This window comes from Acanthopagrus latus, chromosome 21, assembly GCF_904848185.1.
Source record: "Acanthopagrus latus isolate v.2019 chromosome 21, fAcaLat1.1, whole genome shotgun sequence".
Classification (NCBI taxonomy): Eukaryota; Metazoa; Chordata; class Actinopteri; order Spariformes; family Sparidae; genus Acanthopagrus; species Acanthopagrus latus.
This window is the reverse complement of record NC_051059.1, coordinates 6978903-6996415: the sequence shown is the minus strand read 5'-3', so window position 1 is coordinate 6996415 and position 17513 is coordinate 6978903. Positions and strand designations below refer to the sequence as shown.

The window sequence follows — 17513 nt, the reverse complement described above, 5'->3', positions numbered from 1 at the left end:
TCAGTACTAACACCAGAGGTAAACATTGCTGAATGAGCTCAGTGAAAGTGACGGACGGAGAAGCTCTCTGCTTGTCCGCGGCCGATAAAGAGTTAAGTACACTTCATATCTCCACCGTCAGCATTCAGCGCACTGTCAACCCGGCCGTCTTACGTTACATCACTGACAATGTCACCTTTCAGCATCTCCACTCAATATTTGCAGCGTCATCATCAACCAAACTGCTCAGCACCTTTTCGCAGGCTGTAATTACTCTCCCAGTTAACCTGCACTCAGTCCACCTTACTGCAGTTTATGGACCCAAGACAATGGCTGTCAGTCGAGTCACTTTCAGGCCTCGCGCATCAGTAAGTCACAGAACAGTGAAGGTGAAGCATGCGCCGCTCAGGTCGATGTATTTTGAATAATAATTATCTCACTGTGATGGTTTGTGACACGGAGAGAGAAAACCTTGGCAACTCTGAACCCCTCGACTCACAGCTGAAGTAACTTCGCAGTGCCTTTAAGTGTCATCTCACCTGTGTCCTGTCCGCTGTCCCACCGCAGCGCCTTCAGCAGTGCCCACCGTCCATCTGATGCGCTCCACCTCCGACACCCTCAGCCTGTCGTGGCTGCCCCCCGAGAAGCCCAACGGGGTCATCCTCGACTACGAGATCAAATACCACGAGAGGGTGAGCTTAAAGACTTTTTGCCTTGATGTAGGTCACACTGCACGCTGCAAAATCTTGAAATCACCTTTTTTCAGCCCTGTAGAAGAGAGAAGCTTTTTTATGGATTCTGGAAAAATGTGTCATTGTAATGTGATGTGTGAATTGCTAGAGTCCAAATATATCTGTTGTTAGAGACGGTCAAGCTCACCACCAACTGCTGCTGCGTCACTGGTATTGATCAGATTCCATGCTACAGCCCTGCAGACACAAGACAGAGATACAGGCCCAAAAAAAACAGACCTATGTTAAAAACACTGCAGTAGTCTGCATTGGCTCATGTACGAGAGGGGTCCAGCTGTTGAAAGCTTCACAGACAAAATCACTGCAAGAGTTTCTAATACTGCACACATAATCTCCCCATCGCTAAGCCTCAATCTTGACAATTTTACATTCGTTTGATGAGCAAATTAAATTCTTTGCTGGAAGACTTGAGCCTCATTCTACTGTTTTGTTGTACAAGTCATATTCAGACGTTCAACACATGTAAAACAAGTATTTAACACCGGACTGAATAGTAGGCTAGCTTGTTGCATTGAGCCAACGTTAAGTTAAAAATATTAAGCACGTCACATAAGAACTAAATACTGAACACATGTATTTCAGTTATCAAATTGATTGATAATTGCCACCTCTAGAGGAGACTGCATTTCCCCTTGCAGTGCTAATGTTGGTCTCAACACAGCCTTAAATGCAGTCTTGGTAACTTTGCTAAACACTGAGCACTTTGAGAACTACAGGATAAGGAGGAAGGGATAAAACGCAGTGAGAGAAGAGTCACAAAATCAGCAGCTTGTTCAGTAACCGTCAGGTTAGGGTTAGGCTTAGTTCTGTTAACACAGGTTAGCTGACATTAGCAACATTAGCATCATTTTATACTAAATGCAGCAAGCTTTAAACTTCTGCGGCGTAAATCTTGTTAAACAGCGACCACAGTGGCCACAAATGACAACTACAGGATAATGGTCAACGACAAAATGAACTGCAACAACAGCGCAAGAAGAAAATCGCTGTCAAGTTAGCAAACTTCTGCTAACCTAGCCCTGTTCACGTATACAAAGTCATTTAATGCTTGTTGCATTGGAGCTGCAGCTGGTGCTCACTGAAGAAAGAATTTGGCCCGAATGTGATATACTTATATATATACTTTTTCTAAAAGAGACAATTACAGGATAAGGGTAAAGGCTAAAATCAGCACACATGCTCAGTGATGTCAGGTTAGCATTCTGCAAAGTGAGCATCTTTAGTTAGCTAACGTTAGCTATGAAATATTGTTTTTAACCTCAAACTCAGTCTAGCTAGCTTTAAACTATGACTGTGTAACTTCTCTTAAACAGCCGCCATGGCCACTAGTGACAACTACATGATAATGGTCAACGATAAAATGAACTGTGACAATAGCAGAAGAGGAAGAAATTCAATAAGTCAGCAACTCGGTTACAGAGCAGTAAAGCTAACAGCAGCTAACAGTAACCACCGCCATTATTTTTTTCAGAAGTTACGCAATACCTTTGCTTCAAAATGCTAACTACTAACCACCTAAGAGCCGTCTGGAAATGATCAGGATAAACTCGACACGGTTGCTTTAATTCTTCTTCGTTTGACTTCAGGGTCAGGTGATGTCCCACACCGTAACATCACAGCACAGCTCAGCCAAGGTGGAGGGGCTGAGGGCCGCCACGCCTTACGTCGTGCAGGTCAGAGCTCGCACCGTTGCTGGGTACGGACGCTACAGCAACCCCATGGACTTCAGCACCAGTCTACACAGTACGGACGACCTCTCTCCTGCTTTACAGGCTGTTCTTGATCATCTGCTTTTGTGGTTTTCTTAAGCATTTAGCATTTTATGATGGTTAATTAGTAGCCAGTCCCTCAAATAGTATTCCTGGTGTTATTTACTCATGTGCATCTGTGTGTGTTATTTTGCCCAGGTGACCCTCAGAAGTCGGTGCAGGACCAGCTGCCTCTCATCATAGGCTCGGCCTCCGCGGGTCTGGTTGTCATTGTTGCCTTGGTGGTTATCGCTGTTGTCTGCCTTAAGTAAGTGTCTGATTTTTAATACTGAGAGCCTGAACTGCATGTCTCATTTTGTCAGTTTGTCTCTTTACAAAGAGGCTCATCAAATTTTAACATGTTTTCAAAGGATGTATACTTCCTGTTTTGCTCCCTAAGGAGCTCTGGAAGAGGGGAAAAAAAAACAAAAAAAACAGAGCTGCTCTTTGAGCTTGTTCCTGGGCAGTCTGTGGTTTCTATCTGATAGACGAGCAAGATATTAGGTCCATTCGTTGTACCTGGAAACGGTCAAGACTGATTATGTGAATGTGACTTTGCTTATGTGCGGCTTGTTTACAGGAAGCAGCGCAGCGGCTCCGAGCTGGAGTACACTGAGAAACTGCAGCAATACAGTAAGTTCACTGTGTATGCTCGGTTTGGGAACTGTCGGCTCTGTTGTCATTTGGTCATGCCTGTACAGTTAACCAACTGATTCAATCAATTATCCAATCACCTGATTGAGGCGGGAAGCCATTACAGCATTTACACTGAAGAAACCCTGACTTTATCTGCCTGATGTTTGGCACTGTACCCACTTTATACATGTGAACTTTATCAGACCTGCTGTATCATATTTTTCAATTTTCCTTCTCTTGATCAGCGAGCAATGTCTCGAATCAATTAGATAGACTACAATTCAATAGAAGGTAATTACCGCCCTCGTGTCCCCCCATGAATGGTTCAGTGTGTAGGAATTGCAACACCACATAGAAGCGGACTAAAGCCGTATGAGACTGTGTTGTCCTTGAGGTTTAGTTTGTTAATTCAGTCATGAAAACAAACAAAATGAAGATCTCGCTCTTCTGATTCAAATGATCAACAGAATCTAAAGAAATAATAGTTTTGATAGCATGACGTCTATGTTTTCTGTTGCAGATATATGTCGTCTGAAGTTAGCATGCTAACCATATAGCGACAGCTAAGTATAGTTAGCAGCAGTTAGCCATTACCCTTGTGATATGCTGCTCTATATGTGTTTTAAGTGTGAACTCGGCAGGTTGTCAGTTCTTACATATTGTGCCTTTACATTTAAAGAAACTGAGTGTATAAATGCATATAAATGTGTATATATACAGGAGACAGTTAGCTTAGCTTAGCATAAACAGGTTTTGTTCAAAGTTTAGATATCTGCCTAAATTTTAGATTTAATTTGTTTAATTAGTAAAAAAAAAAAAAAGAAAAGAAAGTCACCACCAGATCCTCATCACCAGCGCAGACTCCAGGAATTAACCACAGCTGTGAAATAACCCCCAATAAAACCACAAAATGTTTCATCTACAAACACAACAGAGACACATTCTTGTTTATGTTTTAACAGATTCCTCCTACTTCCTGTCTTTTATGCCAAGCTATGCTAACCATCTCGTGGATGTAGCTTCAGATTTATCATAATGACCTTAGAGTAGGCTAGTATCTATCCTATTGGTCTCACAGCATGAAAGGAAATGGGTATATTTCATGAAATGTCAAACTAATCATTCATACATTTGCTTCATTGTGATTGGTAGTAATATAACAGATTGTATTATTAACATTATGGCGTTGATGGCTGTACTGCCCAGGCAGGCATGACTCAGTTGCTGACTCCTCTGTGACTTTTCTGTCTCAGTCTCTCCGGGGGTCAAAGTGTACATCGACCCTTTCACTTACGAGGACCCCAACGACGCAGTCCACGAGTTTGCCAAAGAGATAGACATCTCCTGCGTGAAAATAGAAGAAGTCATCGGCGCAGGTAAACAACGTTGTTGGTTTTTAAGAGGATCGAGAGAATAATTCAGCCTTATTAATCATTTATCCGAACAGGAGTGTGCCATCAAGCCCCAAGGTCTGTTCTGTAAGAGAGTCCTCTCTGGGAGAAAAGGTTTAGGATTCAGAGTGTGCATGAGAGCTGCTGGTGGGGAGGATTGAAGTGAAAAATCTTTTCTGTCGCTCTCCCCCTTCTAGTCTGTTACTTTTTTTTCTCTCTCCAACGGCATGTTGTGTCCTAACTTCACCTCAAATGACAGTCTGCTCCCGCTCGCTCAACCTTCCTCCCTTCCTGTCTTTTCTGTCTTCATCTCTCTCTCTCCCCTGATGACACTCGGACTCAGGCACCACATACAGAAACCCAAAGTTCCTCGTCCGTCCTCTGTCTCCCTTCACCGCTCCCAGGTTGCACACTCGATCGATACCGGTCACCCCCTCTCTCCCCAACATCTTTGACCCCTGACCTCCCGCCCTCTCCTCTCTTCTTCTCTCCCACAGTTGAAGCCGGCCCTCAACTCTTGCAAATCAGCTCCTTCACTCCCGATTCCGACCAGTAACGCTCCCTCTCCCCGCACTTTCCCCAACTCCCTCTTTCCCTCCACCCCTCCTCTTCTTTCCTCTGCTCACTCAACCCCTCTCCCCCATCACCCTCACCCTCACCCCACCCCCTCCTCCCCCCCTCACCCCCACCTTGTTCTCTCAACCCAGGTGAATTTGGCGAGGTGTGCCGCGGACGTCTCAAGCAGGCCGGCCGCAGGGAGATGGTCGTGGCGATCAAGACGCTGAAAGCCGGCTACACCGAGCGCCAGAGGCGGGACTTCCTCGCCGAGGCCTCGATCATGGGTCAGTTCGACCATCCAAACGTGATCCGGCTGGAGGGCGTGCTGACGCGGAGCTGCCCCGTCCTCATCATCACCGAATTCATGGAGAATGGAGCGCTCGATTCCTTCCTCAGGGTAAGCTTGGCAGGAGGTGCTTGCTGCAACACCTCTGACAGAGAAGATTACTTTCCGTTTGTATCAAAGCTGAGAGGAACACACACGCACACACACACACAGACAGACATTCACAACACCTCTGGGTTATCGGAATGTTTTACTCTCTGTAAAACACCCCGAGGCGCTCACTTGCTGAGTGATAGAGATTAAATGTGCAATATAACGCCTGGAGACAGGCGTAGTGTCTCTGCTTGACGTGACTGACTGATGCTGACAGGCTTTCCAATGCTCAAACTCCTGGTGGAGAACTGTCACACAGCAGACCTTTGGATAGGTTTGCTTCAGTGTATTAGGGACTCTTTGTACGACTGCGGAATACATTACTGATCAGAGTTTTCGTTCCAGACCGCCGCCACCTACACAAAACGCTGCACAAAGGCAGGATGAGAAATGAGGTGTCACACAGTACATTTCCAGCTGCGTGGGGGCCATTACATGTCATTTACATTCAATGAAATGTGTTTTCTTGCACGGCTGCGCTGTGAGGAAGCCCACTTAGTGTAACTGTTGGGTTGGACGAGGTTAGTTAGCGCTCACGGTGAATCGATGCCGCCCGGCAGGTTTCAAATGCAGTTTATCTTTCACTCAGGTGTATGACGGGACATTTCTGTGGCAGTGTTGTCATCGCCGGTGGCGAGCCGGTTCTGATCTCTCAGCTGAGGTGGGATTGGTGTGATGTAAACACAACGTGTCTGGTTCAATTCTGACGGGGAGGCTCTGTTGGACATCGAACCTATTTTATTGCTCCCCATGTCTCCTGTCTGCAAGGACACGACAAGGCAAAATCGGAACAAAAAATGATGTTCCATGGAGTGCTTTGCCGGGCTGGTATTGTTTGAAATGTTTCTATATTTGTGCCTATTCAAATATATAAAATCTATAAAACAAAATCTGCCAGACTTCTGTTAAACACAAAGATGCAAAGACCACAATGCAACACATTTGAAAAAAGCGATGCAAATAGACCGCAACACAATGGAAGTGTTTCCAGAGGACACTTAAAAGTGATGCACGCTTGTTGTCGACGTGGATTTTGAGTCACAGCCCTATTAAGGTTCTCCTTCCGTTGCTTGTTTTGTCCAGCCAACAGATTTAATGCAAAGCCTCACGTTTGAGAAGCCGAAAAGTGACTTAAACAACAAATTAATTATCAGATAATTGGCAATTAATTTCCTGTTGGAAGCATCGGCGTGGTCTCTCGGGCACTGAAATGGACACTACTCGCTATTTGTTTGACATTCGGTGGACAGGACCAGTGTTTGTTATTTGACAAACGAAATGGAGTGATTGATCGATGATAGAAAGCGATCATTAGCTGCAGACCTACGTCTCAGAGTCCAGCCTGAGCCTCTTCCCTCCTTCTCACCTACTCCTCTCAGTCAGCTGTCCAACAAATAACACACACACGCACACAAAAAAAACCTCTGTGTGCTGTCCTCACCCCCCCGGCGCTCTCCGGCCGATGTCACACTCCCTGTGACTCATAGGAACTCTGAGTTCTGCTCTTACAAGGACACTACGGACTTAAAGGCTCACTGTGTCGTTTTGAGGAAAAAATCTTGATCAGAGGAGAACGATCTTCATGGACTGACTTTTTTTTTTTTTTATGTCTAATCAAACTAGATAATTAAACTGTCTTTGTCTGTCTGAATAAACTGAATATACAAATTGACCTTAAAGGACAGCACAATTTCACGCTGTGTTACTTTGTTTATATGCGGCGGACCCTGCCACCTTTCCAGCTTTAAACAGTGTTCTGGGGCCCGTAGTTTCCTCCAAGAACAGCTTGTTCATTCAGTCAGGATAGAAATGAATATTTCAGAGTTTTGTATAATAACCTCAGTAGTATGTAAATAGGGTTTGATTTCTTCTCCGGAACCACATAGCGCTCCTTTACCCGCGCACACGTGTACAAACCGTCCATGTGTGTCTCATGAGACTGCCTCCTGCAGCTCCCTGGGGACACACAAAACACATGCAGAAGCATTACAGATATACAGAAATAACGCACAAACACACACACACACTCACTTACTCACACACTCATATGTACACGCCACCGTGGCTGTGAGGGCCTGCTATGAATCATGGCTGTTTACACATCCATCCATCCTGGCTTGTTTTGCTGTCAGACTTCACTGGAGTGTGCAGACTACAAAGCAGGATGTTTATGGTTTTGTCATGTCACGTCTTGTGTTCTTTGCTCTCTCATTGTGGAGTGAAAGAAGGGATTGATTATGTCGAAAATTGTCCCCCCCCACACACACACACACACACACCGCTATGAAATATTCAGGTCATGATAGGAAACTTCAAACGTTTCAGATTCAACCAGCTTTACCAAGCCTCTTTTCTTTTTTCCCCTTCCTTTCTTTCCTTTTTTTTTTTTTACATCTATTAATTGTCAATTGATCAATGTCAATTCACACACATCAGGTTTCTTGAGCCCTCTTCAGCCGGTTGGAGCGCTGATTTGTTACGATCTCCACTTTCATCCCGCCGCGTCACGCCTGGCAAACGTGGAGAATTGTAAATTAAACCCTGAAAGCCCTAATCTCAGATTAGTTTCATGCTTCTCAAATGTTCACATAAAAGGGGCAAAAAAAAATGCAAAACAAGGACTTTCAAATGGGCGAAAACCAGCTTTGAGCAACATGCTGTTCTGATTCAGTCGACGGGGCCCATTTTGTTCGCGTGCAGAAAAAAAAAATATACAGGCGTGTACTGCCTGTACCTGCAACTAGTTTGTGTCAGTTGAAGTGTGAAAAAAAAAAGAAAAAAGCAGCAGCAGTTGTCTGGTTTTGATTTTTGCAGCTTTTTGATCTTGTGTTGGAGTCGATATTGAGTCTTAATGGCTTTAGTACGACAGTAAAGAGTCTAATTAATCAGCTAATTGGACAGCATGCGTGAAAAGGTCAGCTGTCAGTGACTGTCAGGAGCAGCCGTGAAGCGGTATGACAGATGTCATGTTTATGTGGCCTCAGTGACTGATTGGCCTTCTCTGGTGCTTTCTCCTTATCTCCTATACTCTCCCCTATCCTCCGTTGCTATATTTCGACTCATCCTGTTTACTATTTCTCATTTGTCGTTCCCTGTTCAATTAACCGTGTCACCCTCCCTCCTTCCCTCCCTCCCTCCCTCCTCCCCTCGCCACCTCTGGCTGCGTTTCTGCAGCTGAACGACGGGCGCTTCACGATGACGCAGCTGGTTGGGATGCTTCGTGGCATCGCCGCGGGGATGAAGTACCTGTCGGACATGAACTACGTCCACAGGGACCTCGCCGCCCGGAACATCCTGGTCAACAGCAACTTAGTCTGCAAGGTGTCTGACTTTGGCCTGTCGCGCTTTCTGGACGACACTTCAGCTGACCCCACTTACACAAGCTCCTTGGTCAGTATGTCCTTTTGTGTGTGTGTGTGTGTGTGCGTGCGTGTGTGTGTTGCTGACTCTGCCCCGTGTTTGTACACTCTGCGCGTGTTTAATCTGATCCCCTTCACTTGTTTCACATGTGCATATGGAGGCATGTGTGACTCTTCATGCGTGCCAATATTTGCGTTAGCGTGCAAGACCGTCTGTGAATTTTGCATTAGCTTCTGCATGTGTGTGTTGTTACAAGACTGTGTTGACACCATCCCCCTTTTCTCTCTCTGCGCGCGTGTGTGTGTGAGCAGGGAGGGAAGATTCCCATCCGATGGACGGCGCCAGAGGCCATTGCCTTCAGGAAGTTCACCTCTGCCAGCGATGTGTGGAGTTACGGCATCGTCATGTGGGAGGTGGTGTCCTACGGAGAGAGGCCGTACTGGGACATGAGCAACCAGGATGTGAGTTAGCCCGGCGGTCTCATGTTACGAACACAGATCTGTAGACCAAATGCACATGTGGGGAGTTTAACGTCTACGTTTGGGGCCGGCGGAGAGTTTCCCCGAGCTGTCGGGGCTTTTGATTTCCAGCGTGACATGTTGGACCTGGGCCTGCTCTGCTGTCTTTATCTCCCCATTGCAGATGCTGGTGCAGCTGTGGGCCTGTGTTCTAGTTTTTACCACCTTATTTACAGCCCTAGCCTGCCCACCCCTCCACAAATCCATACTGCAAAGCCTCCCTCCTCACACACACACACACACAAAGGCATACTCAGGAAAAGGCTTTTTTCCCCCCTTTTTCTTTTTTTTTTTTATAAGCGTTGTTACCTGTAGGCTATCTGCACTGCACAGACATCGTAACTACAGCAGCGAGCTCACAGGAAAGAAAAAGAAATCTCTTGGTTCCTCCTCCCCGAACAAAGTACTGAAGCAATGTCTACACCTCCACTTTATTCTCTGGGGAATATCTGCTCTGTATTGTGCTTCAAAAAGAGAGTTGTAACGCTGATAGCAATAAAGGAAAAATAAAAAAAAGAGGAGCCGGGATGAAAAAGTGCCAGTAATGTATGTATAACTTTCACAACAAAACCCACATGCAGTAATGAAAGCATCAAAGTTGAGGCCCCGCCATTGTTCCCAATAGCCTTTGTGCCACAGTCAGCGCTCAATAAGCAACAGAGTCAACAAATGTGAGGTATAAACAGAGGTGCTCACCGGCTGGAAGCACGACATAAAAATCAAAGGACAAGCAGCAGGAGGAGAGGAGTGCAGCAGAAATATTTTATTGTTCCCAAATGGCAATTTTTTATTGTTGTGGGGAGTTAAAACCCATACAGAGCTTATGGAGGGTAATGCCGTTGCTAGGCAAAATCAAATCAATGAGCGTCGAACGTTTTCGTCCTCCACTTATTGTCTCTCCCATCAATCACGCCGGTTTTGAAGTGACAACTTTGGGAGTCCTTGAGAACACTGTTTTTATCGTTTTGCGAAGATAGTGAAAAGGAGATTGGGAATGTGTGACAGCATGAGCTGAGAAACTGTCTAATGTGGGACATAATACAGCAACTGGGGATTATTCTTCCCCACACTAACAAAGGCCAAACAGAGTGAGCATAATACAAATGAGTCAGAGCCCAAATGTTAGCACTTTGTAAAAAGCACCACATGAAGTTTGCTTAATTCCTCGTGTGAGATATTCTGAGTTGATATTTTTCACTGTAACGTGAAATTTAAAGCCCTGCTAGCGGCATGGCTCTATGGATGGTAGCACTTAGTTCAGAGTGAAATATATTTACAACTATTGGATAGGTTGTGGTAAGTTGTAACGATGATCCCCTGACATTTGTTCTAGCGCCACTATAGGGACCACCATCAGGTCAAAACCTTAATTTGTCGAATACCTGCAAAGCTAGTTGCATCGCCATTAGCCGCAGATGTACGTTGTGTCTAGTACAAATGAGTATGAGGTTAGCATGCTAACACTCTGAACTGAGATAGTGCACTATGTACAGGTGTCATATAAAATACTGTATGTATGCACACTAATTATCAGGCAGGATGTTTCCAGGTAGTGTGATCTAAAATTACACTGTAGCAACTCTATGTTTGCTGACTAGCTGGAGTGTATATATTGTAAAATAAATCACACTACCTGGCTACATCCTGCCTGATATGTAATGTGCATACATAGAGTATTTTATATGACACCTGTGACATAGTGCCCCACATATAGTTATGGAATTAAAGGCTCGACTCCAAACCAGGCATTTCAGGCAGTGCAGGAGCCATGTTTTCTCCCTTTGGCGTGGACTTTGGTCTTTTTCACTCTGCAGAACTTTTACATGCACAGAAATTCTACATAACACAATGGAGGAAAGGCAAAAAGCATAATATGACCAAAGAATGATGTCTCATCCCTCAGGTGATGACGGCAGTAGAGCAGGATTATCGGCTGCCCCCGCCCATGGACTGTCCCATGGTGCTGCACCAGCTGATGCTCGAGTGCTGGATGAAGGAGAGGAACCTGAGGCCCAAGTTCTCACGCATCGTCAGCACCCTGGACAAACTGCTCCGTAACGCCGCCAGCCTCAAGGTGGTGACCAGCACCTACTCAGGGTGAGTCCATCTGCGGGAATACAGGAAGCCACTAATCCAGGGGTCGGAAGGCCACCAGTGAAAATTGATATGGGCCACGGGCCAAAACCTCACTGCTGTTGTATTGTACTGTCAAGATGCCAAATGGTCCTCGTAGTTGTTAAAAAGGGATTCTACATATTTGAAGATCATTTTACATCACAAACATTGATGATTTATATTTTTATTTTTTCATTCGCTGGACTGCAACATCCTCTACAAACATCTGGCAGGCCAAATTGAACTGTATGGCCAACTTGGCCCCACTTTGGGCAGCCCTGCTTTAATTAAAGAGTGTTTTTCTCACATATTTCTGACAGTGCCTCTTAGATTGAAGGAAATGAAGAGAAGTTTCAAGGTGGCTGGAAAGTGTTTGCTTTTGAAAATGTATCATATCTCAGTTCTTCTTAGAAGCAGGGAAGCACTTCACTGTTGCCACCTTGGCAAGTTTGTTGTGAATTTTAGCAACTTCTTCAGACAAACTTGCTGAATTGACTTTCTAAATAGCTGCAGGAAACACATCTCACTGTCTTTATCGGCTATTGAGGAAAGGATTATTGTGAAGAATCTCAGATCACAAGCAGATTTTACAGTCAACGCAGAGGCTCGTATTGGAAAATGTTATAACATTTGATAACACATTTTCGGGAACTTTCATCATAAAATGGCTGCATTGTCGCAGTTTCGTTGTGCTGTTGGCTGACTTGGCGTTTACTGCAGCCAGTCTTTGTTGACAGTATATGCATTATTCTTCTGGGTTTTACAAATAAGCAAAAATGCTTTCGAAGCTTTTCTACAATAACGGCAGAACAGTGCAAACAAAAAGAGGGTGGTGGCGTCTTTCCTCTCTTTCACCTTGTGTGAAATTGTCTCCTGGATTGTGTGTGACGGCTGTGAAGTGTCAGATGAAGACTCCTCCTGGTGCAGAGACACGCCGAGCTGTGCCTCCGGGCTGTTGGAATAAGATGTCACAGCACCAAAAAAAAAAAAATATTGCTGGCCTAAAGAGAGGCACAACAAGGTTCATGCTTGTTTGGTTTGGTTTGTTTTATGCTTTGGTTGATTTGGGAGGATTTCTGTTTGAGCTGAAGGGTTTTCACTGCCAGACAGACGTCTGCCTCTTTCTCCGTGACACTTCCTTTGGAAGTGTAGCGGTTGACTTATTCATAGGTAGCCTTCCTCGTGTTGACGAGTTGTTTTTAGACTTTGTTGTGAGTGCACTGACTCCAAGTGTTTCAGCCGTTTTCACTGACATGTTTGTTCTGGATTTTTGTTAGCCTGGCATCCAGTCAACAGTGTGATTAGTGCTGGTTTAGATGCTAGCTCCTCAGCTCGGTAGTGATGTATAATGAATCAAGCTCACATCCTCGACTCTGTGGCTCAGACTGTGCCATAGTCTCCTGTTTCCGACAGCCACAAAAGGCAGAATTTATACATACAGTATCCAGGTCTTGTGCCAGCTCCTTGGCTCGCAGTTTCACTCCAACATTGAGCCCCAAGGGCGATTCCTACGCCAGGATTTGGGCTCAGTGAAGCTAATTGTGTGTGGAAATGTAATGGCTGACCTCGCTTTAATTCCCCCTATACTTGGCTGGATGCTGGAATGTAGGTGATAGGACAGACAGCAGCCAGAGCTGCTGATGTGGAAAAGCAGGAGGTGATGAAGTGTGAGTAATAAGGGAGATTGAGGAGAAGCTAAAAGAGAGGAATGTGTTTAATTAGGTTGCTAATGAGCTTTTTAATGCATCAGGGGAGGGCGCGCCCAATGCTGTGATGGACGAATAGGAAAGGGATATGTGTGACTGTGATGCTTGTGTGTATGAGTGTGTGTGAGTGTGTGTGCCTGTTATCCTACGTGTCGCTGTGTGCAGATGACATGCCAATGATTAATTTATGGCCTCATCTGTATGCAACAGCAAGAGAGATAGACGGAAGAGAAAGGATCATGTTGTCAGAGCATGATTTAGGGAGCGTCTCCTGTGTTTGTGCGTGCATCTGAGGCTCCTGCTCACCTGCCATTGGCTGCGCAGTGATGTTGGGGCAGATAGCGGAGGAGGAGAGAGGATATGAGATGCGGCGCTATCTGCAGAGTATCTGCGGCCACTAGGAGGGCTTTAAAAACAAGGACGCTGGCCGAGGAACAAAGGACACCGGGAGGCCGCGGCGCTTCTTCTTCCAAGATAGCTGAGAAATATGTCGGGAAAGTTTTATTAAAGCTGGAAATGTGACGAATAAGTTTGGCTTGGCGTTTGAGTCGGACTTATCGCAGATTTCAGCAGATTTCAGCATATTCTCATGCCGCTGTATTTTCATTGTTTATAGCCACAAGGTCTCAGGCGTTTACACTGTGCAGAATTCAGCCCTGAGATGGATTAGACCTTTATCCACCTTCAATGAAAGCACTTAGCCGAGTAATAATGAGCTGTATCTTTTGTTTAAAGTGGCTGCGACCCCGCCGCTGACCCGTCTGTCTTTGTGTTGGCAGGGACCTGCTGCGGCTCGGAGGGACGCTGCCGGGACACAACAGAAAGAGTCCGGACAGCAGTCAGGAAATCGTTCGGCAACAGATGAGCCAAACGCTCCCCATCAGAGTGTGAAGCGGAGGATGCTAAACGAGTGGGGAGAAAAAAAAGAAAAAAAACTACCTACAGAAACTCTGACGAGAAGAGCCTGATGTAAAATAAAAAAGAAGAGACGAGAGAAAGTCGACCGATCCGCAGATTTCTTCCCGCCGAGAGATTCGGCGTCTGTTTAAAGAGAACTTTCCATTGCAGTGTGTGTGTGTTCATTACTTGACACTTGTGGATTTGTGACTGTTGACATAAAGCCAAACTTCCTATTGCCCCCCCTCTCAGGTTGTGTTTGCATGTCTGCATGTGTTTTCAGCTGGTTGGGAATCAGTCTTTTCCTCCTCTTCACCCTCCCACTGAGGAGCGGAGGGCTCACACAGATTATAGGTGTCTCAATGACACAACAGTGCCAAGACAAAGCAAACGTTTGCTTTGAAACGAACTCCTAAGACAGCTCGACATCTGTAGACCTTCAATCCAATCAATCCTTTTCTTCCTTTTTTTTTCCCTTTAAACCCAACCTTTTTTTCTGTTTTTTGCTCCTTTTTTGGGGAAACAAAAAAAAAAACAACAAAACACACTTTTCATCTGCTTCCTCTCAAAAACCGTCTTCCACATGTACTGGGGAGATAACACTTGTTACAAATCTGTACAAAGCATCCGAGTCTTCACACCGTCTCTCCCGTCGGAGGAGAGACGGAACTGACACTGTGCGGGACACGTCATGTGCATGCCAAAGTGGAAACTTCCTCTTCACGAGAAAAGTACAAATACGTTCCACATTACCTGTTGCTTTGGTGGCATTTTTGCTGTATGGACTTTAATGTCCATGTTTTTCTTAACCTTATTTGATTCATATATACGCATTGTTTTGAATGCTAAGTTATTATCTATTATTGCAAAGAGGTGATTTTTCTGTGTTTTTTTTACAAGTACCGGGGCTTTTTTATTACAATGCTTGTTTTTTTTCCCACATGTTAAAGGGGCACTGTGTAGATTTGGAGGAGAAATTCAAATCTTAGAGTTATGATATTTACATTAGTGAAGTAATAGTACAAACTCAGAGATATTTATCTGATCCATAACTGAATAAACAAGCTGTTCTCAGAGGAAAACAAGGTCCCCAGAACACTTTTTGAAGCTAGGAAGGTGGCAGGGTCCGCCACATGTAAACAAAGTAAAACAATATGAAATTGTGTTGTCCTTGAACAGGGCAAAATGTAAGGATTTCAGTTGAAAATGCTGAAAAATTGACAAAAATGATCAATAGATTGCGAATTTATAGCAGTTTTGACAACATGAACTGCATGTATTGTGTTACTTGCTTAAGTTAGCATGATAACCAGCTAGCCCGGCCCATCCAGGTCCAATAAATCTGTGGTGTAAACACACGCGCTCCCCGTTCCCCAGACCTTCCGGTCCGAACAGCGAGCTGCGCGGCTAACTGAGTTAAGTTAAGTCAGTTTGTTAATTCAGTTTATTCGGTCACAACAACAAAGAGAGTTTGTCTGTTTGGTTTAAGCATGAAAAAAAAAGAAAAAAAAATCCAGTCGAAGAAGTTAGAAAAAGAAGAACATCCGTCTCTTCTGATTCAAATTTCTCCCCCAGGACTACACAGCGCACCTTTAAGGAACCAGACAGATATGAATGAGTGAATTAAGGACGAGAGGTTCCGCTCAGACAGGATAATCACCTTTAAAAACACTGAGGAGACTTTCTGGAGATCGCTGCAGTTGTTTTGGGGGGGAGAGCGGGGAAGCGAGAAGCGTCTGTAGTCGTGCTGTGTTGTACATTTTTACTTTGGCAGACACGTTGCAGATCAGCGGGAATTAAAAAGGTCACTATCCAGATGATAGCGCCCTGACCTTAATATTGACTTGACCTACAAATGTTGATGTAGAACCAAAAAAAAAAAGAAAAAAAAAAGACCACTCATTGGTTCATTTTCTCCTGACATGTGTTTCCTTCAGCACGCCGGCTGTCAGCGCAGTTTCCTATCTAAAACGACTGCCTGTATATAATACTATATTTCTATTTGACCAGTCAGCTCAGCAGTTAACAGCCGCCTGAGCTGGTTTTCGGCCTCTCTATGACCCTCGTTTATATGCTTGTTTGTTTATTGTTGAGGAGCAAGCAAAGTGGAGAAATCCCAGTTTAATGGTCATCGCATATCTGAAACTATATGTCAAACAATGAAAGAAGAAACATTTGTGTCTGTTAGGGCAGACTTTTATCCTGTGCAATTAAAGGTGTATTAGATTGTAAAAAAAAAAAACAAACAAAACAAAAAAAACAGCAACAACAACAACATTTAAAAAAAAATGGCAGAAAAACTAGAACAAAAATAAGCATTTCTCTTTCAGTATTTTTACGATAATCATATGCAAATAAATTATTAAATGGATCTCTGGTATTCTCTTTGATTTGTCGGCGGGGGTTCACCCAGGCTGAAGTTGCAGGTCTCTCATCCGGCCGAGGGGGGAGGTGGGGGGGTGAAAAGAGGGGATGGCGGTGTGCGGATCGCCTCCTCGGTCGGAACATCACAGCGGCTTCTGATGGACTCATTAAGATTTAAGGTTAATCAAAGGCCGGTCCACGCCACACGCCAATTAGCGAGGCCGCAGGACTATTCTGGGGATTTTGGTGCAGCTGGAGAGGCTTCAAGAAACTTAATCTGGCTTCGCACCAAATACCAGTGTTGTTTGGCTTTAATCTGTCAGGACACAAAACTGGGTCCTCTCCTCCGCGCCAGTGCAAGGCGAGCGAAAGCCGTCACCTTCTGTTTTCCTTTGACCGGTGAGAGGACGGGCTCACACTTAACCGTTTTTTGTTTTGTTTTGTTTTGCTTTGTTTTGACTGGCCGCTCAGACGGCAGCTGCGTGGCGAGCCCCCTGCATGTTCTCCCATCGTCTCCCCTGCTCTTACAGGATGTGCACAACAGGTCGACACAAAGGCCCGGAGAAGCACGGGGACCTGAATGTGCAACATATGCAGACGCCGAGTGTGATTCCCGCTCCCCCATCCCCCTCCAGCTGACCTGCGTCGGCGTTGCATTTATATGTGTGGTGAATGCTCTGCGGTGGTGAGGCCACTCTTGACGTTAAGAAGAAAAGAAGATCTGTAGAGATGCCCGGCGCTGGAGGAGAATACCATACTCGCGAGTCGGCTGAGGAGGAAGACTTCAAGAGAGAGCGAGAGAAAAAGCCACCTCTTTTTGGAACCTGCTTTGAAGCGGGGCCAGATTCAAATCGGCCTCTAAAACACGGGCCTATTCTGAACGTGTGCGCTTCTCCGTTGCATCTGAGATCTGACACGATGTCAGAAGTGAGATCTTGCATCCTGTTTACCATCAAACTGTGAAGCCCAAGTGTTTCCAGATGAGCAGAGAAAAACATTCGCAGCCCTCCGCCTCGGCAGCCCATTCCAACACCGCATGTAGAAGGGGGG

General features: G+C 45.1%; 1 protein-coding gene across 1 annotated transcript in view; it reads left to right on the top strand.

Moving 5' to 3' along the window:
* ephb3a (eph receptor B3a) overlaps positions 1-16470 on the top strand; it is a 32134-nt gene extending 15664 nt beyond the window's left edge. Inside the window, exons 6-15 of the mRNA XM_037084672.1 lie at positions 547-671; positions 2318-2474; positions 2639-2747; positions 3060-3112; positions 4369-4491; positions 5214-5461; positions 8678-8893; positions 9175-9324; positions 11285-11478; positions 13982-16470. Of these exons, the coding sequence (XP_036940567.1) occupies positions 547-671; positions 2318-2474; positions 2639-2747; positions 3060-3112; positions 4369-4491; positions 5214-5461; positions 8678-8893; positions 9175-9324; positions 11285-11478; positions 13982-14093 (1487 nt within the window). The 3' untranslated portion in view covers positions 14094-16470. The remainder of the gene's footprint in view (positions 1-546; positions 672-2317; positions 2475-2638; positions 2748-3059; positions 3113-4368; positions 4492-5213; positions 5462-8677; positions 8894-9174; positions 9325-11284; positions 11479-13981) is intronic.
* Positions 16471-17513: the final 1043 nt, after the last annotated feature.